General features: G+C 34.7%; 1 protein-coding gene across 1 annotated transcript in view; it reads left to right on the top strand.

Annotated features, from left to right (window-relative positions):
• LIN28B (lin-28 homolog B) overlaps positions 1-22,193 on the top strand; it is a gene marked incomplete at both ends in the record, with an annotated part of 135,110 nt that overhangs the window by 68,430 nt on the left and 44,487 nt on the right. The window contains one exon of the mRNA XM_080805238.1: positions 4,657-4,841. Coding sequence (XP_080661364.1) covers positions 4,657-4,841 — 185 coding nt within the window. The remainder of the gene's footprint in view (positions 1-4,656; positions 4,842-22,193) is intronic.

Here is a 22,193-nt window from a genome sequence, read left to right as displayed (position 1 = left end):
ATGATCCCAGGGTCCTGGGATCGAGCCCCGCATCGGTCTCTCTCCTCAGTGGGAAGCCTGCTTCCTCCTCTCTCTCTCTCTCTCTCTCTCTCTCTCTGCCTGCCTCTCTGCCTACTTGTGATCTCTGTCTGTCAAATAAATAAAATCCTTTAAAAAAAATTTGGAATAAAGAGATGTGGGTGAAAAGGTCACCTTATTTGATTGGAAGAAGAAGAACATGAATGAAAAGTGTCAGATGAATTAGTAGGAACACATTCAAAATTGGCCTATCCTTATTGTAAGTGCCTAATATCTTAGTGTTCATGTCAGCAACTTTTTCTAAATGCTCCTTCTTTCCTTTGTTCGTTTATTCCTTCAATAACTGTGATTCTCTCCTAAAGAGAATAAATTTTTGTTTCGTCCAAATGAATGGCACAGTTGGCATATAAGCCCAAACACCAGAGTCTTGCCTTATGAAGGTCTTATGTGTAGGTCAAGGAAAAATCAACATAAATCTGTATTTTAAAATCTAAAATTCTGAAAATTCTACATAAATCTGTTCACCATGGGCAGAATTTGATGGAGTGTATGGCATCTCAATGAGGATGATTAGAGAATACGGGTAGAAGAAGGAAGAACAAGGAATGGAGTTAGAGAATAATGCTATTACCATGAAACATTATAATCCTATAAGTATGTAAGTATTTTATCCCACATGTACCATACACAGTGTCACCTTGACATTAAAAATATGAGAATTTATTTTATGTAATAGAAGTAGAAGCTGGAAAATTTGACTTTGCATGAGCAATTCACTTCACTTCTTCAAGTGCAGCTCACCTTTTTTTTTTTTTTTCAAGTGGGAGTTGGATTAAATAACCCTTAAGGATCTTACTGTTGCTAAGTCTACAGTTCTTTTAAGTACATACTGAATGATATCTATCTGCAGGCATTTTGCTAAATAAGCCCTTTGGGAAATACTAAGATATATATCAAAATTCCTGGCCTTCAGGAGAAGATAAAGGCAAAAGAACAAATAAAAAGTAAGGCATACACAAGTACCTTCATATACAGCAGTATATTGTGAATACTCTACAGAAGAATCAATTAAATGAAAGAAGAGAGAATTTACAACTTGCAGCTGTTGAGGATGATTACACAAAGGATCATTTGAACTGTGTCTGGAATATTGAGTAAGATTTTGATAGACAGTTCTGACGAGGAGCGTGCGTCTCTACCAGCATAAGCTGGAGCGCGGAGATAAGAAAATAAAGTGTTTTCAGGGAAGTACAAGTCAGCCAGCTTTACTAATGGAGAAATTGTGATTTACAGTAATGGGAAAAGAATTGGAAGGCATACTAAAAATAAGATTATGAATTGTCTCAACCTACAGTCTAGGAGAGCTATTGTGGAATGTTGAGACAGGAGACTAGTAGGGTAAGATTTATTCTGAGAGACTGTGTGGATATGGAAGATGCTGTGGAGTAGAGAGGAGACTCAACATTGAAATACCAATGAAGAAACCATTACTCTCATCTGGGTAGGAGATAGTTAGGGCCTGAAGTAGGGCAGTGGCAATCCAATAAAATGGTTTGGGCCAATGATACAGATTATGAAGTAAGAATTCACAAGATTCAATGAATGGTTTGGGTATAACTAAGGATTGGAAATAGTGTGACTGGAAAAATTGAGACACCTTTAATAAAAATTTTTGAGTCAAGGGGAGAAGTTGATTTTTTGTGAAGAAACAATTTCCTATCTTTCAACAAATCTTTCCCACCTCTGTGGCAGCAATTTTGATATAGTAACAAAGATACAATAATCTCTGAATCCTTATCTGTTTCTTGCAAAGCGATTATAATTTCTTAGGTATATTATTAGTTCCTTGTCAATCATTCTTGTCAATTAGTATGAATCTGAATTGCCTTGTGTACTAATTTGGGGAAGGAGTAATATGAGATAGAATTTTAAAAAAATATTTCTTAGGAATACCACGAAGAAAAGCCAGAACTTAATGGTCCATAAGGGTAGAATTTTAACTTTAATTTGGAGAAGTAATTCAATTTATTAATGAAACTGATCAAAAATTATAATAATAGAAAATAAGGAACACCCATATATTAGGAACTGTGAGAAAATAAGTGATAGAATTTTTATTACAGCAAAAAACATATGAACCTATGATAGCTCTAATTAAAACTTTTCCCTTCATTTTCTTAATTACTATAATTGACTCATGTATGCTCCACTTCCATCTGATTTGATAATCTGCACTTTCTTGAGTAGGGAGTGAGAAAGGAAATGAAAGCAAAAGGACTATTTATAATTAGGATAAAGCCTAGGAGGAAAAAATAAGATATGAAAATATTAAATAAAGCTTTAAGAACTATATATATATATACATATATATATATATATATTTAATTTTAAAGAACATAGGCAATTGTGATTCTTTCCTCCTGACTTCTGCATAGCCTCTGACAGCAAAGAAGGTGGTGCCAATTTGCACACTTCCACATGAAGGATTTTGGAGCATCAGATGACTGGTTAAAAACCTTGTTTTCCTGTGTCATATCACTTTCACCATGAATAGTCTCCTTTAATCTTAAATTTTGAAGTGTTTTTATTTGTTCCATATAATTATTCAGTTGTATGTTGTTATTCAACTGCCTTTAGAGTCATGGACTTGGGAGGAGTAAAGACTTTGTGGTCCAGTATCTTGCTAAGTGTGCTTGTCAACCACAGCCATAAAGAAAGGGCTCCGGGATCAGTTTGGTCAGGAAATTGCTGGGCTAAATAAACACAGTCAAACAAGATTTTTATTTAGGTGGTGGAGGGGAGGGGTATAGAATTTCAGAGACTTTAATATGCTAATGTGACTCAACTGAGGAGAAGCAAGATAGACCATTTCACAAACTTATTTGACCACAAAATCCTTTTTTCATGGAGTCTTCCTCAGAACCATTGTGCCACAGAACACACGTGGGGAAACTCAAATCCCTTAAATTTATGGATAAACAGAAAAGAGATGGAATGGCTCATTCGAAGCTGCATAGCTATTTACTTAAAGAAATGGACTTAACCTAAGGGCTCCATCATATTTAGTTTTGCTTCCTTTTACCCCCAAATTCATAAAAGTCTCTGAAAACTACATGATGTTCCAAATTAGACCCATAAAATACACAAAGGTGTCTTAAGGAATAAAACTAACGATTTGATTATTTTTAGTATATTTTGAATTCACACATTGGCTTTGATGAAAAGAGTTAGATCAAAAGAGCCAATTAATATTTGTAACCAAGGTTACACTTTTACAATCAGGAACATTTTTCCCCACAAAAATTAACCACCTTTCAAATTAAAAAATCTGTTTCCTTTGAAATTATAATAATATGTATACCAACAACCTTCCACATTTTCCAAAAACAAAACAAAACAAAGAAAAAGACTGAAGAAAATGACTGTTTATGATTTGCTATCTGTTGTGTGAAACCCTATCTTTATAAAAATAAGCATTTATCTGTTAAAAACTTATTTGCAGGGGTGCCTGGGTGGCTCAGTGGGTTAAAGCCTCTGTCTTCGGCTCAGGTCATGATCCCAGGGTTCTGGGATCGAGCCCCACATCGGGCTCTCTGCTCCACAGGGAGCCTGCTTCCCCCCCAACCCCCCACTCTACCTGCCTCTCTGCCTAATTGTGATCTCTGTCAAACAAATAAATAAAAAATATTTTAAAAAAAAACTTCCTTGCATAGATGGAATTATGGAAGATATGCTGTCCTTCCCTATATATTTTTACTCAATGATATTACATGTTTATTTTTTCACATTAATACGTGTAGTTTTTAAAAATTACGTTGTTTTTTTTTTTTTTAATTGAAGTAGAGTTGACCCAAAATGTTACATTAGCTTCAGATGTACAGCATGGTGACTGGACAAGTTTATACATTATGCTGTGTTCACCGCAAGTGTAGCTACCATTGTTACTATATGGTGCTGTTACACTATTACTGACTATATTCCCTATGACTTTTTACCATGTGATTTATTCTTTCCGTAACTGGAAGTGTGTATCTCCCACTACCTTTCATCCATTTTGCCCCAACCATCAGTGTGTTTTCTGTATTTGTGGATCTATTTCTGTTTTGTTTGTTTTGTTTTTTAGATTCCACATATAACTGAAATCATATAGTTTTTTCTTTCTCTGTTTGACTCATTTCACTTAGGATAACACCCTCTAGGTCCATCCATGTCTTAAATGGCAAGACATATAGATCTTCTTTTAATGGCTTAATAGTACTACATAATATAGCTCTGCTGTAATTTGTGTAATCGGTTTCCCATTGATGGACATGAGGGTAGTTGTAATTTTTTTTTAACAGATAGTACTGTAGTGAATTTTGGTGTAGGTCTTCTTCTTCTGTTTTTGAACTTTTGTGTGTGAGTATGTCTGTAGGAGAGTGCTCAGAGTGGAATTGCTGGGTCAAATAATGTGCACATTAAAATTTTTGTAAGTATTGCCAAATGGTATAACTTTTACTGAGCTTAAAGAGACTTTATGATTTATAATGGGTAGTAATGACTATCTTGCTATATTAATTTTTAAATTATAGAGAAAACTTATAAAGTATTAATAATCATGATTTCTCTTTCTCTCTCTCCCTCCCCTATACTTTACAGAGCAAATTATTCATGGAAGGATTTAGAAGCCTAAAAGAAGGAGAACCAGTGGAATTCACATTTAAAAAATCTTCCAAAGGCCTTGAATCAATACGGGTAACTGGACCTGGTGGGAGCCCCTGTTTAGGAAGTGAAAGAAGACCCAAAGGGAAGACACTACAAAAAAGAAAACCAAAGGGAGATAGGTAATCATTTTACTTTGTTAGTTTATGAGTTTATTGTATTTGGAAAAAAATTCTGAAAAATTTTTTCATTTTTATTATGTTATTGGACTTAGCCAATAGTAAGTATATTAGCTAAAGTAAATAAATGCCACCATTGTATAGATGAATAAACTTTATCAGGAATCTAGGCTATCAGGATGCCTGGGTGGCTTAGTTGATTAAGTGGCTGCCATCTGCTCAGGTCATCATCCCAGGGTCCTGGTCCCTCACCAGGCTCCCTGCCCGGAGGGGAACCTGCTTCTCCCTCTGCCTGCTACCCTCCTGCTTGTGCTCTCTCTTTCTCTCTCTTACAAATAAATAAATAAAATCTTAAAAAAAAAAAAAAAAGGAATATAGCCTATCTTACAATTTGAACTCTGCACTATTTTCACCATGCTGTTCTGAGATCACAAATGATGAGTCAGGGTTCTCAACAGACAGTGCTTGGACTTATTAACACCTCACCTGTTTTTTTAAAATGAAAATGCCTTTATTGTTTTGTCTATTTTTTAAAAGATAACTGGTGCATAAAAAATTCAAACAATATAAAAATTATTAAAAAATCAGGAAAAAAATCACTTGGAATCCTAACTAAGGTGGGAATCATAATATATACGGAGTATTTTTGAAACTTACATTTTTTTTTTCACTTAACAGTAGTATATCAAGGAACATTTCATAGTGGTCATTAGCACCTGCATAAATTCCCACTGTGTGAATATATCAGAATTTATTTTTTGAATGCACCAGAATTTAAACAAGGTTAAAGTAATTTGTTGAATTTAGGCTATTTTGAATGTTTTAACATTATCAGTAGTACCAGAGTGGAATCCATATATGTACATTTTTGAAAAATTGTCTGATTATATCCTTGGAATAAATATTGAAAATCTAGATCAAAAACAATGCATTAAAAATTTTTTCTATCTATTTCCAAACTATTCTCCAGAAATGACTAGGGCCAATATACAACCCCTTAAAAAATTAGGCTATTCATTGAATGATGTCATTTTATTTTATTTTAAAGATTTTTATTATTTTTTTAAGCAATCTCTGCATTCAATATAGGGTTCGAACTTAGAATCCCAAAATCGAGAGTCACATGCTCTATCAACTGAGCCAGCCAGGCTCCCCATAAGTATACATTTTGAATGTTTTTTTCAATTTATTTTATTTTTTAAGATATTATTTATTTGAGAGAGAAAAATCATGAGCACTGGAGAGGGACAGAGGGAGAAGGAGAAGCAGACTTCCTGCTGAGCAGAGAGCCTGGCCTGCCTGCCTGTGGGGCTTAATCCCAGGACCCTGAGATCATGACCTGAGCCAAAGACCAATGCTTAACTGACTAAGCCACCCAGGCTCCCCTGAATTTTTTTTAAAGTGGTCTCCGTGCCCAATATGGGGCTTGAACTCTGAACCCTGAGTTCAAGAGTCACATGCTGAGCCAGCTGAGCTAGCCAGGTGACCCTGTATGATGTTATTTAAAAAATCTTTTCCAGGGCACTTGGGTGACTCAGTTGATTGCCCAATCCAACTCTTGACTTTGGTCAGGGTCAGGGATTGAGCCCCTCATTAGGCTGTGTGCTCGTGGGGATTTTGCTGGAGATTCTCTCTTTCCTTTTCCCTTTGCCTTTCCCCCTGCTCGTGCACACACTTTCTGTCTCTCTTTCTCTCAAATAGGTTAAGAGATACAGCTCATTTTTTTCCTTGGCATCATCCTTTGATTAGAGGTTAAATATAATTTTATGTCAATTTTCATGTTTTTCTTCTATGAATTATATGTTTCTTGTTTTTTGCTCATGTTTCTATCAAGGTGTTCATTTGCTGTGATTGATTTGGAAATTTTCTGTTTAGGAAAGAACTCTGTTTTCTTCTTTCCCACTGTGAAAAACCCTGTTCTTCCCTATTGTTCTTCTCTTGTGTATCTCCTTTACTTTTACGCAGCACTTGGTTTCTGACACCAAATGTGTGGAGATTTTACCCCCACACTAAGCAGTCCTCCATAACACCAGCTGGATATCCTATAATTTAACTCAATTCTGAGGCAGTTTCATTAATGCAGAAAAGAGATAATGGTGGTTCAGGTTGGGATGGTAGCAGTAGAGGTGAGGAACAAAAATCCTGACATTGTGAAGGTAGAGACAACAGGATTTACTGTTCGATCAGATGTGGACTGTGAGAGAAAGTGAATTTCAGGATGACTCCAAGGTTTGTTTGGCCTGAGCAACCAGAGGGATGGAGGGATCATTTACCAAGAGAGGGAAGATTAGGGAAGGAGCAGGAAATGAGAAGTATGGTCTCAGATATATATAAGCCAGAGATTTATAGTAGACATCCAAACAGGAAAATAGATATGGCAGATGGATACATGAGTATGGAATTCCAGGGCTATAGACAAAAACTTGGCAGTAGTCAGCAGAAAGATATTTACAGCCTTAAGATTGAATGAGATCACCGTCAGAGGGAGTATACATGGGAAAGAGAAGACAACTCAGCCCAAGGGTACTCCAGCACTTAGGGATCAGGAAAAGTAGGAGGAATAGTAAAGGGCATTATGTTAGAAGGAGGGAAATAGGAAAATCTAGAGGATTTTGTCTGAGAAGTCAAGGAAAGAAGTATTCCAAGAAGGAAGGGGTCTCCAGTGTTGGAATTGTGCTGATGGTGAAATGATTAAGATGACCACCAAGACTTGAGCATTTAGCAACAAGGAAGTCACCGGTGAAGTTGACAAGCTCAGATTCAGTAGACTGTTGAGAATGGAAGTCTAAGTGGGTTGTGTTCAACAGAAGGAAAGGAGAGGAAGTGGAGACAGCAAGGTTAGACAATTTTTTGTTTTCCTCTAAATGAGAGCAGAAAAATGAAGCAGTAGCTGAGGCAAAGAATGTATAACCTGCTTATGTGTCCAGTGGAAAGGGAAGACTGAGCATGCAGGAAAGAGGAGGATGATTGCTGGAGTGTTTTCCTTGCTTAGGAAAGGAGGTTTGGAGACTTAAAAAGAGAGAACATATGAAATAGGAAATCAGGGGTCTCCTGGGTGGCTCAGTTGGTTAAATGTCTGACTCTTGGTTTCGGCTCAGGTCATGATCTCATGGGTTGTAAGATCAAGCCCCATGTCAGACTCTACACTCAGTGGGGAGTCTGCTTAAAGACTCTCTTCCTCCACCTCTCCCCCAAATCAAGTGCACACATACTCTACCCCCCTCAATAAATACATAAGTACTTTTTAAAAAAATCTGAAATAAGAAATTAAAAGAGTGAAGGCATTATGGAGAAAAGGTAGAATTCCAGGCTATACCAAAAACCCACTGAAGATAAGTGGACATGAATTTAAAGTAATATCAGTTGGTATGATTGTGTTCTTTTCTCCAGCCACTGGTGACTTTGTGGCTACAGCAGTGGAATAGGCACAAAGATGGATATAATTAGAGTTGGGGCTTTCCTAGTTGAGAATAACAGAGGGAGAGAAGCGAAGGCACTGACAACATATCTAGAATTGCTGCAGTTGGGTTGCTAGAAAGAACGAGAGGGTAGAAGTTACTGGTGACCAGAGGGCGAATAACTGCTTTTGTTTGTTGTGCGTCTTACTGTGATGAAGGCTTTTACACAATTTGGTATCTTACGATTTCCAACTGCGTAGTTCAAGATGTTTATAGTTTTTGTCACTAGGATTAGCATTGTACCCTTTTTGTAAAGTGACAAAGACAGGCTGCAATAAAATAAGCAAATAAGCACAGACCCCTGCGTCGAAACTGAAACAATGAGAGAGCAGTATGTGGCAGTGTTAACTGATGTTTGAAACAGTCTCCAATGCACTGATTTGCCCCCTAAATGCTCAAAAGACTTCAGAGATCTTTTGTAACTTTCTTGCCTTCTTCTATGGTTATTAACTATGTCTGCTTCTGGAGAAAGCCTTAATAAAGAGAATAAAATTGTGCTTTGATCCAGATTTTCATGTTTATTTGCTTAGTTATATAAAATATCCTCAAAGATCTTAAAATAGTCTAGATTTTCTAGTTACTTCCCATTATCTATTTTTATTACATTTTCCCTTAAGTTTTTTTATTTTTTTATTTTTTTTAAAGATTTTATTTATTCATTTGACAGATAGGGATCACAAGTAGGCAGAGAGGCAGGCAGAGAGAGAAGGAAGCAGGCTCCTGGCCAAGCAGAGAGCCGGATGCAGGGCTTGATCCCAGGACCCTGGGATCATGACCTGAGCCGAAGGCAGAGGCTTTAACCCACTGAGCCACCCAGGTGCCCCAAGTTTTTTATTTTTTTAAAGGAACAGCTCTTGGATTAATTTTTCTTACAGTTTTTTTTCTTCTATTTTACTTTATAATTTCTTTCCATTTTACTTTGTAATTTCTTAGTTTTTAAACATTTTAAGTGGGCTCTATGCACAATGTGGGGCTTGAATTCATGACCCTGAGATTGAGAGTCTCATGTTCTACTGACTAAGCTAACCAGGCACCCCATTTAATTTTTTCTTTTTTTATGTAAACTTTACCCCCAATGTGGGGCTCAAACTCAGAACCCTGAGATCAAGAGCCACATACTTTGTTGACTGACCCAGCCAGTTGCCCTCCCCTTTACTTTTTATTATGAAAATTTTCAGAATACAAAAAAGTTGAAAATATGGTATGGTCATCATCCATATATACCCATATCTATATTGCAGTAATTGTAAACATTTTGGGAATTTTTTTAAAGTTTTAAAGTATATTATAGGTGCATAACAGACTAATATCATGCCTCATCATCCATCAAAATAGTACTTCCTTAATAGCATCTAATATCTGTGGCTCAGGTCATAATCCCAGCGTCCTGGGATCCAGCCCCACGTTGGGCTCCCTGCCCAGCAGTAAGCCTGCTTCTCCCTCTCCCATTCCCCCTGCTTGTGTTCCCTCTCTCACTGTGTCTCTCTCTGTCAAATAAATAAAATCTTTTTTTAAAAAAAAGTAACATGTAATACCTGATCCATTTTTAAAATTCCCCATTTGGGCATCGGGTTCTCTGGTCAGCAGGGAGCCCGCTTCCCCCTCTCTCTCTGCCTGCCTCTCTGCCTACTTGTAATCTCTCTCTCTCTCTCAAATAAATAAAGTCTTTTAAAAAAATCCCCATTTGTCCAAAACTTATCTTTTCTGGCTGCTTTTTTCAAATCAGAATGCAGTTAAGGAACATGGCTTTCAGTTAGTTATATGTCTTTTTTAAAAAAGATTTTATTTATTTATTTTAGAGAGGGAAGTGGCAGTGGGAGGGGAGAATCTCAAGCAGACTCCCTGCCAAGCCCAACATGGGGCATGATTCAACAACCCTGAAATCATGACCTGAGCGGAAACCAAGAGTCCATTGTTCAACCAACTCAGCCCCCCAGCCACCCCTAGTTTTATCTCTCTTAAGTCTCTTGTAATCTAGAACACCCCTTCCCTACACACATGCGTACATGTGCGCACACACACCTACATACACACACACACATCCTTTTTAGGAAGGAATTCTATGACACTAACTTGTTAAAGAGATTAGGCCAACTGTTTTATAGAATGTGCCATAATTGGAATTCATGCTAGTGTCTTTAAACTTGTTTCTCCAACACTTATGTTTCCTTAAATTGGAAGTAGTATGCAAAAATGTGTATCTTGAACCTAACAAAATCCTTTCAATCTGACTTTTAGTTTACAGGCAGTATTAGGGTTAGAGGGACAAGTGGAAAAACACCAGGATGAATCCAGATCACAGCCCGAGTTTGTCTAGTAGTTCCTTATGATCAGATTGAGGTTGTTCTCTTTGACAAGAATGTCATGGAAGTGATGCTGCATTCTTCTCATTGTATCCGATCAGATGGCAGAAGATTTTGATTTTTCCCGCTACATTTTCTTTTCATAATTAATTAGCAATTTGTGATGAGATACTTTGAGGTTATGTAAATATCCCAGTCTTTATCAGACTTTCCATTTTTTCACTTATTTATTGTTCCAATACAGATCATGAGTTTGTTTCTTTCAATAAATTACAATATTTACTTTAATGCTCAATTTTTTCAGATTCTGTCACTAAGAGGCCCTTCCAGCTGGTTTCTATGTCATTTATTTATTTATTTTTAAATTTTAAAAATTTTTTAGTATGTTCAGTTAGCATATAGTAGTACATCATTAATTTTTGATGTAGTGTTCAACGATTCATTAGTTGTGGATAACACCCAGTGCTCATCACAGCACGTGCCCTCCCTAATACCCATCACCCAGTTATCCCATCCCCCCTTCTGTGTCCTTTTGACATGTCCTCATCAGTTTTTGAATACTTCTTACTTGTAGACATTAGATATTTTCAAACTCATAGCCTGTAAAATATTTAAAATAATGATATTAAATAACTGCTTTGATTTGCTAAAGTATTAGAAAGCTAGAATTCCTGTTAATTTCTATTTTAAAAAGTAAGCATTGATGTATTTCTGGGTATTTTGTTTGCTTAGAGAGTTGTTTTTATTTTATTTTTTAAATTGTGATATAGTAAAATTGACTTTTTTCTTTTGGTGCACAGTTCTATGAATTTTCACACATGTGTTCATGTAGTTACCATTATAATCTGGATTCAGAACATTCTCTCACCCCCCAAATTTCCCTTTTTTAAAAGTAGGGTCCATACCTAGTGTGGAGCTCAGCATAGGGCTTGACCTCACAACCCTGAGATCAAGAGTTGAGCTGAGATGAAGAGTCAGACTCTTAACTGAGCCACCCAGTGTCCTGACCCTCTGTCTTTTTCCCCCCTCTGTTTTTTGTAGTTACTCCTACTCCACCTAAAATGCTTGGCTACCACTGACCCATATCACTATAATTTTGTCTTTTCATAACTAGAATAGAAGTGTAATTATACATTTTCCCCCTCAGTTTTATTAGCTATAATAAGGTGTTCAACATAGTGATTTCATATATGTATATATTGGGAAATGATTACCACAATAAGTTTAGTTAACACCCATCACTTCACAGTTGCAGTTTTTATCTTGTGATGAGAACTTTGAAGATTTACAATTAACAACTTTCAAATATACTATACAGTATTGTTAACTTTAGTCACCATGTATTACTGTACATTAAACCTCAGAACTTGTCTTATGACTGCAGGTTTGTACCTTTTGATCACCTTCACCTGTTTTACCCAGCCCCCAACACCCACCTCTGGCAACCACTGATCTGTTCTGTTTCTATGAGTTTGGTTTCTTTAGATTCCAATATAAGTAAGGTAATACAGTATTTATCTTTCTCTGTCTTCTTTCACCTGGGATAAGGTTTTCAAAATCCATGCATGTTGTCCCAAATAACAGAATTTCCTTCTTTTTTTAATGACTGATTAATACTCATGTGTGTATATGTATGTGTATCTCACATTTTCATCATTCATTCGTTTGTTGGTGGACTCAGTTTGTTTCTGTCTCTTAACTATGGTAAATAATGCTGCAGAGGACATGTTGCAGGGCGGGCATCTCTTTGAGACAATGATTTCATTTCCTTTGAATACATACCCAGAAGTGAAATTGCTGGATCATATGGCAATTCTATCTTTAATTTTTTTGAAAAACCTCCATATTATTTTCCATTTTGGCTGAATAATTTATATTCCCACCAATAGTGGGACAGTTGGGTGCAGAGAACCAGGAGGGGGAAGGTGGCAATATACACTTCCCAAATATTTAGAAAGCTGTTCAAAAGAAACTGTGATAAATAGGACAATGTAATACAAGTGAAAATAACGAGCAGCAGTGATAAGAATCTGCTGTACATGTAGCCTCTCTTTCCTACTATTAACAGTGCATAAGGGTTCTCTTTTCTCCACATCCTCGCCAACATTTGTTATTTCTTGTCTTTTTGTTAATAGCCGGGTGTGAAATGATGTCTTATTGTGTTTTTGATTTGACTTTCCCTGATGATTAGTGATATTGTGCACCTTTTCATGTACCAGTTGGCCATTTGTATGTTTTCCTTGAAAAAATACCTGTTAAGTTCCTCTGTCCACTTTTAATCAGATTGTGTTTGCTAATGAGTTGTATTAGTTCTTTACATATTTTGAATCTTAACCCTTCATCAGATATATAATTTGCAAATACTTTCTCCCATTCTATATGTTGCCTTTTCATTTTGTTAATGGTTTCTTTTATGTAGAAATTTTTTAGTTTTATTTAGTTGATATGTTTATTTTTGCTTTTGTTGTCAAATCCAAAAAAATCATTGCCAAGGCTGATGTCAGAGAGCTTAAACCTTATGTTTTCTTCTAGGAGTTTTGTGGTTTCGGGTCTCACGTTCTTTTTTTTTTTTTTTTTTTTTTAATATTTTGTTTATTTATTTGACAGAGAGAGAGAGATCACAAGTAGGCAGAGAGGCAGGCAGAGAGGGGGGCAGGGAGCAGGCTCCCTGCTGAGCAGAGAGCCTGATGTGGGGCTCGATCCCTGGACCCTGAGATCATGACCTGAGCTGAAGGCAGAGGCTTAACCCAGTGAGCCACCCAGGCGCCCCTCATGTTCAAGTCTTGAATCTATTCTGAGTTGGCTTTTGTGCACAGTGTAGGATAGTGGTCCAGTTTTATTTTTTGACATGTGACTGCCCAGTTTTCCCAACACCATTTATTGATGAGACTTTATTTCTCGATTGTATATTCTAGGCTCCTATGTCATAAATTAATTGGCCATATATGTGTGGGTTTGTTTCTGATCTTTCTGTTCTGTTTCATTGATCTATGAGTCTTTTTATGTAAGTACTATACTGTTTAGTTACTATTCTTTTATAATAAATTTTGAAATCTGGGGTGCCTGGGTAGCTCAGTCGTTAAGTGTCTGCCTTTGGCTCAGGTCATGGTCTCAGGGTCCTGGGATTGATCCCTGCATCAGGCTCCCTGCCCAGCAAGAAGTCTGCTTTTCCCTCTCCCACTCCCCCTGATTGTGTTACCTCTCTTGCTGTGTCTCTCTCTGTCAAATAAAATCTTTAAAAAATAAAAATTATAAAAACACAAAAGTTTGAAATCAGAATGTAATGCCACCAGCTTTGTTCTTTCTCAAGGTTTCTTTGACTATTTAGTGACTTTGTGGTTCCTTCCAGATTTTAGATGTGTGTATACTATTTCTGTGAAAACTGCCATTGGAATTTTGATAGGGATTCCATTGAATCTGTAGATCACTTTGGGTGACATGGACATTTTAACAATATTATTTCTTCCATGAGCACAGAATAGCTTTTCATTTATTTGTGTTTTCCATAATTTTTTTTTTCACTAATGTCTTGTAGTTTTCAGTGTGTAGATCTTTCACCTCCTTGGTTAAATTTATTCCTAGGTATATTATTCTTTTTGATATAATTGTATATGACACTGTTTCCTTAATTTCTCTTTCTGATAGTTCATTGTTAGTGTATAGGAACCAAATGATTTATATATATTTATTTTTGTATTCTGCAACTTAACTGAATTTGTTTACTAGTTCTAACAGTGTTTTGGTGGGATCTTCTGAGGTTTCTATATCATGTCATCTGCAAATGGAGACAGTGTACAGTGTTATATTTTCCTTTCCAGTTTGGAAGACTTTTTTTTTCTTATGTACCTGCTTTGGCGAGCTCTTCTAGTACTATGTTGAATAAAAGTGGCAAGAGTGGGCATCCTTGTCTTATTCCAGATCTTGAAAGAAAAACTTTTAGCTTTTTGCCATTGTATAATGTTAAGCTGCGGACTTGTCATATATGGCCCTTATTATGTTGGGGTGTATTCCTCTATATCCACTTTATCATGAATGGATGTTGAATTGTGTCCAGTGTTTCTTCTGTGTCTATTGAGATGACCATATGACTTTTATTCTCTATTTTGCTAATATGATGTATTACATTTATTAATTTGTAGATGTTAAATCATCCTTGTAATTCTGGAATAAATCCCATTTAATAATGATGTATGATCCTTTTAATGTATTGTTGAATTCAGGTTTTTAATATTTTGTTGAGGATTTTGACTTTCTATTCATCAGGGATACTGATCTGTAATTTTCTTTTCTTACAGTATCCTTGTCTAGTTTTGGTATCAGAGTAATGCTAGCCTGATAAAAATGAGTATGGAAGTGTTCCCTTCTCTTCTCTATTTATGAAGTGTTTGACATGGATTGATATTAAGCCTTCTTTAAATGTTTGGTACAGTTTACCGGTGAAGCAATACAGTCCTGGACTTTTCCTTGTTAAGAAATTTTTTATTACTCCTTAGTAGTAATTGGTATACTCAGATTTTTTTTTCTTCATAATTCAGTATTGATAGGTTGTATGTTTTTAGGAATTTATCCATTTCTTCTAGGTTGTCCAATTTGTTGGTATATGGTCTTCATGGTCTGTTTTGAGCCTTTGTATTTCTGTGGCGTCAGTTACAATGTCTCCTCTTTTATTTCTAATTTCATTTATTTGAATCCTCTCTCCTTTTTTCTTGGTAAGTGTAGCTAAAGGCATTTCTATTTTATTTTATTTTTTAAAAGATTTTATTTATTTATTGTCAGAGAGAGAGTGCACAAGCAGGGAGAGTGGCAGGCAGGGAGAGCGGCAGGCAGAGAGAGAAGCAGGCTCCCTGCTGATCAAGGTACCTGATGCAGTACTCGATCCCAGGACCCTGGGATCATGACCTGAGCTGAAGGCAGATGCCAGTCTTTTCTATTTATCTTTTCGAAGAACTGGCTCTTAGTTTCACTGATCTTTCTGTTGTCTTTTTCATTTCTATTTCATTTATTTCTACTCCGGTCTTTGTTATTTCTTTCCTTCTACTAATTTGAGCTTAAGTTTGTTTGTAACCTTTTGAAATTGGCTTTTTTCAGTCAGCATAATGACTTTGAAATTCATCCAAGTTGTTGAGTGTATCAATAGTTCATGCTTTTTTATTGCTTAGTAGTATTCCATTGAATGGATATAACACTGTAGATCCATTCTTCTGTGGGAGGACGTTTGGCTTGTTTCCAGTTTGACAATTAAGAACAAAGCTGCTACAAACATTTGTATACAGGTTTTCCTGTGAACAAAGTTTTCATTTATCTAGGAGTGGATTGCTGGATTATTTGATCATAGGTGTGTATTTAGCTTTATAAGAAAATGCCAATTTGTTTTTTCAGAGTGTTGGTACTGTTTTGAATTCCCACCAACAGTATATGAGTTCCAGCTGCTCTGTATCTTTGTCAGCATTTGATATTACCAGAATTTTAAAAAATTTTAACCATTCTAATAAATGTGTAGTGATATCATGGTTTTAATTTTCATTTCCTGTATGGCGACTGATACTGACATTTTTAAATGTTTTGTGTCATCCTTATATCTTCTTTGGTGAAGTGTCTGTTCATACCTTTTGCCCGTTTTTACTGGATTTTTTGTTATTATTGCATTTTGAGAGCTCGTTGTATAAAAATTGTAGCTACTAACCCTTTGTCAGACATATGACTCAGGTGTTTTTTTTTTCTGAGTTTGTGGCTTATTTTTACCACTGTCTTAAATATCTGTCACAGAGCTAAAGTTTTGCATTTTGTTAAGGACATTTATCAATTTCTTATTTTATGTCGTGTTTATTTGATGTTATGTTTAAGAAATTATTGCTTACCTCAGGACACACAGATTTTTTCCCACAGAGATTTTTTCTTCTTGTAGTTTTATGGTTTTGTGTTTTACATTTACATAACAATCTATTTAGAGTTAATTTTTGTATGGGATTGAAGTTTAGATCCAGGCTCATTTTTTTTCATGAATAATATGTTTAATCTAATTTCTGTCATTTCAGTTTAAAAAATTAAAACTCTATTAAAATTTTTATTACATGGAATTAGCATATTTAACAAATATGAAATTGGTTCCATCACTCAAAAGAAAGTGTTTGTTCGACTCTAAATATCATATATATATGTGTATATATACATATATGATAGAACAATATTTTGTGAAGATTTATGTCTTTGTGTCAAGAAATATAAAGTAATTTTAAGGATTCTGTCTTAATTTTACACAAACTATTTTACAAAAGAAAGTGGGGTTTTTTTTTTTTTCATTCTGTCTTAAAATTCTTCCGACTTTAGTTACCACAGTTACCGGTGTCCAGTTACTCAGTAGCAGGGTGGTTATCTTATTTTGAATCCTCCACATTTAAAATGTTTTTGAAAAATTCTAAATGAAATAATTTCAGATTTATTTTTGCCATTTTTTTTAATGTACATTATCAAAAAAGTAGAGCTGTAATGGTTCCTATAAAGGTCTCTTTATAATAAAATGAAGGTTGTTATTAATTTAAAACTTTACTTTTCCCCTCAAAATCTGGCCTATACTTGATAACTTTTATTTTTTATAAAGCCACAATTTACTGTGAAGTAAAAGAAGTAACTTCTAAAGAATGAAATTGGGGGGAAAGGCAGTAAAATGGTTATTCTATTTGCCACTATTGATTTTTAGGATTTATGTGGAATAATCATTTCAGACTATAATATAGAATTAAATGTTCCATGTAATAAAATTTATTTTATATTAACAAATATATTATATTAGTAAAAATGATACAGACTGAAACAGATGGTCTGGAAATCTTTCTATGAGGATTACATGATTTTAATCATTAATAATTAAGGAATAAAAATGCATATAAGCTTTAAAAACATTTGAAGTGCATATATACGTGGTAAATGTATCTATTAGGTTATTAGGTGTATACATATAAGCTTCTTTTTTTTTGTTGTTGTTTATGGTTTCTTTTATTGCCCCCTTTTTAAATCTAAATTTTTCCTAGGGTAGCGACTATTTTCTTTGTTCTCCTTAACCTTCCACGTCTTTTGACCCAACCACACAGTCCAAGAAGTGTGTTCATTATAATGCAGTTCCTTTCAACAGTGTTGACCTGAGATTTTTAAAATAACAAAATATAATAACAATGTTTTACTGCTTTCATTTCATTTCAAGCAGTATTTCATTTGCATCACTGCAATAGCACATGATTAAGCTTTTTGATTTTTCTTCACAAGTTGAAGTTTTAATATATTTCATTTAGAAAGAAGGTTAATTGTTCTGTTTAGTATTACTGCTTTTCACATTGAAATGTAGGAAATTCCTTTCATTTGATCATATTGAAAAGATTAATTTGTCATTTTTAAGATGTTCTTCATGTAGACTTAAAAACTGATTTTGGAATTTGACATCCCTTATAGTCCTGTATTAAAGTAGTATTAGAATGGAAATTTATGGTCAAAAAGACCAAGGTGAATATAAACAGAATCTCAATATGTATGTCTAATTTATTCTCAAGAGCTAACTTTGCCTTTTGTTTAAAAGTAAAAGTGAAGATATATGATAGTAAAGTTATTTTTACAGGGCCATAATTTTTTTAATTTCAGATTCCTTAAATTTAGAAAAAGGTTTTGGAAGCCATAAATTTTTTTAAAAAATCTGCTTAGGCTTTTCTCATTGAAAGACTGTATTTTCATTTATTGAAAAGAAAAAATATTTATTTAATGCTCTTAATTTACCTTTAGAGCAAATGAGCTCAAAACTAACTAGAAGTAACCCTCTTCCACCCCCTCCCCCGCCTACCTCAAGAATGTAATGTCTTTTCTCTCATTATCTTTGTGGTATAACTTGAAGTTTTTCAGGTACTTTATAGTTAGGAATTAGAGTGCTATGTTTTTCTCATTTTGAAATCTACATACATAGCATTACTGAAAATAATAAATCTATGTTTATGATGCCATTTTATTAAGGATATCTGTTTCACATTTAAAGTTCTTCAGTGATTTTATTTTCATGTTTATTATATCCCAGAACCTGCTCCCAAAAGAAAAAGAAAAATGCTCTTTAGGTGCTGGTGATGTTTGAAAACTGTAAATCAACAAATTCCAATAAATAACTGTTTCACCCTGATACTTGTGTGATTAGATTTAGGAATTTGCTGTTTAGTAGGTTCCTATTGTGGAAGAGAAATCTCTCAGGCATGAATTGATAGTCCAGATCCTTTGAGGTCTGTCTATTCTGACCTATGACCCCTATTCTTACAAGGTCAACATCTGAGGGCAGGAGATTAAGGCAGTTTAAAGACTGGAATGGTAAATGGAATGGAAAAATTAGCCAGCACATTTTGGGTACAAAACATCAAAGTCATCAAATAGTTTGCTTATTTTAAACCTGGCTTATGGGTGTAACAAGCTAATTTTACTGTTTTTGTTGGAATCAGAAAAATTTAGTAACCATAATTGAAGATTCTATTTAATAATAAATTTTAACTGTATAGCACAAATTAAGCTCACCAAGCTTAACCTCAAAATGTCAGAAAATGCAAAATAACTTGTCAGTTTCAGTACATTTTAGTCTGGTGTCCAGTTTGGATGTTTAAGTTAAATTTAAATTGGAATAACATTTACTTTAGCTTTTACCATGAGATAATTTTATTCAACAATGTTGAATGAAATGTATGTGTACCTATATTGGCTGATAATTAGAAAGTGACAGGATTTAGTTGTAATTATATACTGTTGACTTTTAAGAAAAATGTATTTTTAAATGGTAGTGGTAGAAAATAGAAGAATGTAAATTGGTCAACTAGAGACAATTTCTCCTTTGTCTTTCTTAGACTTTGGTCTTTTATCTTTTACTTTTCCCTCTACAGATGTTCCTTTAATTCTATTTTATTATAATCGCAAAATATAAACTTTAAATCTTACTTAGTTTTCGTCCCTTGTAAACAGTTCCCCACTACCCTTTATTTCACATTTGTTTGTATCCTGGACAGCTGTGGATTTGCATCTTCTGCTTCTTACTAATGACTGGCAGAGCTGGAGTTGAATAACTGAACTGTTGCATCGAAGTTTCCATTCATCTATGTAGTGACTAAGGGCATTAGTAAAACCAGTGGAATACCCACATTTCCTTAATTCTTAAGCATTTTTTATTCTACCCCAAATTTTCCTTATTGTAGACTTAATTTTAGGGTGGTTTCCCAAGTCCTTTCTTCTTGTGATTATTTTGCCAGAGATCTCTTAATGAGGCAATTATAGTTGTTTCCTTCATTCACATTATCTTAGCAGATGCTCTCCCTGCTGTGACCTCTGTTCAGACTGGGCAGACAATGTGCCATTCTCATCACCCTGCACAAGACATTGTGTGGGGCTGAGCTTCCTTTGGCGCTGCATAGGTCTCCCCAGATGCCTGATGAGAGTGGGCAGAAGCCAAGTGGCAAATCATCACAATTTTAGGTTGATTTTCTGATTGCTGTTTTATTCTAAGCATAATAAATAGTAAAGTAATGCAGAAAAAAAATGTTCCAGAAGCAACTCTAACATTTCAAGTAGAAATTGTGGGTTTATTTATTTATTTAAAAAGATTTTACTTATTTGACGGAGAGAAAGTGCAAGCACAAGCAGGGCGTACAGCAGAGGGAGAGGGACAAGCAGGCTCTCCACAAAGCAGGGAGCCCCATGCAAGGCTTGATCCTAGGATCCTGGGATCATGACCTGAGCTGAAGGCAGACACTTAACTGTCTGAGCCACCCAGGTGCCCCTAGAAATTGCGGGTTTAACAAGTAACTTTATATGATGTTCTTCCTTTAAACTATGGTCCTGGTGAAAGTGAGATCAAATATTCATAGTATGGTTCGTTATGAGAATTGTCTAATAGTTCAAAATTTGGAGATCTTTTCAAAAAAGGATATTAATTTAACCTTTAATACTAAGTATGTATATATTTAATGAACATATGACATTGTTCAGAGTATCACTTTTAAATTTATAAAACATAAATCATCAAGTTTATATCCGCTATGGTATCCATTGTGTTTCTGTGTGAACCCAATAAGGACTGATTAAGATGGAGACTAATCAACCAAAAATTTCCATTCTTTGCACTGCTAAATCCCTCCACTGAAATACTAGTCCTAAGCCCCAAGCCCAAGTAACAATCCAGGGTATTACAAAGTTGTTAGCAGCTTTGAGCTAGCCTTTCTTTATTCTCCATTAATAAGGAAGTACAGGTCAAATTTTGTTCTGATGAATCTGAAGAGCCTATGCAAAGATTCTTTCAAGTTTATACTCAAATTTTAGTTTTTTGAAATTTGGTTAAAATAAACAGATTGAGAGTTATGACTTGAACTGTACTCATAGTATAATGAGATTTTCTTTTATTAGTATAAATAGGATTACCTTATTTATATTATAATTTATAATGTATAAATTTTAATCTGCTTGCACTTACCAGTAAAAAGTAGTAATTTAGTAAATCAGTTTCTATTTTAGTAAAATCAGATTCATAATAAGCTTTTATATAAAGTAATGTTTTTAACATATACATTTTCAAATAATGAAGGACAGTTTTTTTTTTTTTTAAATGAAGGACAGTTTTTAAAGTGTAAGTCCTTTGCATATAGCAGGGAATAAATATTTAATTTAGAAGATGTTTTGTAAAGGGAAAATGCTCTTGCCATCATCTTTTCTTAAAAGAAAATCTCAAGTCAAACAAGAATTCAAGAATTTTGGCCTCCAAAATTTTTAAGTTTAGTCTTGTCTGTTGTATGCTTATTTTAAATATAGGAGTTAAAAAGGAAAAAAACCCAGGTGTTTTCCTTTCTTTTGGGAGGGAGTTGGTGTTGACTCTTAGTGGCTATAGAAAATGTTAAGAATCCCTAGAAATGCAAAAAATTTTACTTAGCCCTTCCATGAAGGCTAAAAATACTATCTACGATTTTTATAATTATTTGTTAAACTCTGTCTTTCAAAAATCGTATACAAGGACAACTGAATTTTTTAACTCTTCTCATTAATTGGGAAAGCAGGATATGGTCATAGTTAGAGGAGCTCAATTTGAACCTGGGCTCTTCACACGGAGCCTGCCTCCTCATTAGCCATTCTGCACCGTCACAAACAAAAGCTTATCTGGATAGCAGTTTTTTAACAGGACCATTGTATGAAACTGCTATTAAGTCAGTTCCTGCTTTTTCCTACTTGGCTGACTCAAGACTATGTTCCCTGATTTAAGCATTTGCTTTTAGTCCCCTCAGTTTTAGTAGCCCATTTAGAGTCCTTTCTTGGGTTTATTATTGAGAATACTGGAACTGGAGGTACTACTGATGCAATAAGAAAAGTAAACAAAATTGAAAATGTAAGGATCAGAAAAAAAAGAAATGAAATGCTTTGTTATACATAGCAATGGGATTTTATATCTGTGGTTATCTACAGGAAAATTAGCAGAATAGTTGGAATAAATAAAGTAATATAACAACATTGCTAGTTATAAGTTCAGTACAAGAAAATTGAACTAAGGACAACTGAATATCAGAAAAAGAAACAATTGAGTATCAGCAATGTCAAAACAGTTC

The sequence above is a fragment of the Martes martes genome, assembly GCF_963455335.1.
Source record: "Martes martes genome assembly, chromosome: 6".
In the NCBI taxonomy this organism is placed as follows: Eukaryota; Metazoa; Chordata; class Mammalia; order Carnivora; family Mustelidae; genus Martes; species Martes martes.
The sequence above is the reverse complement of the archived record's forward strand: the minus strand, read 5'-3'. Positions and strand labels throughout refer to the sequence as shown.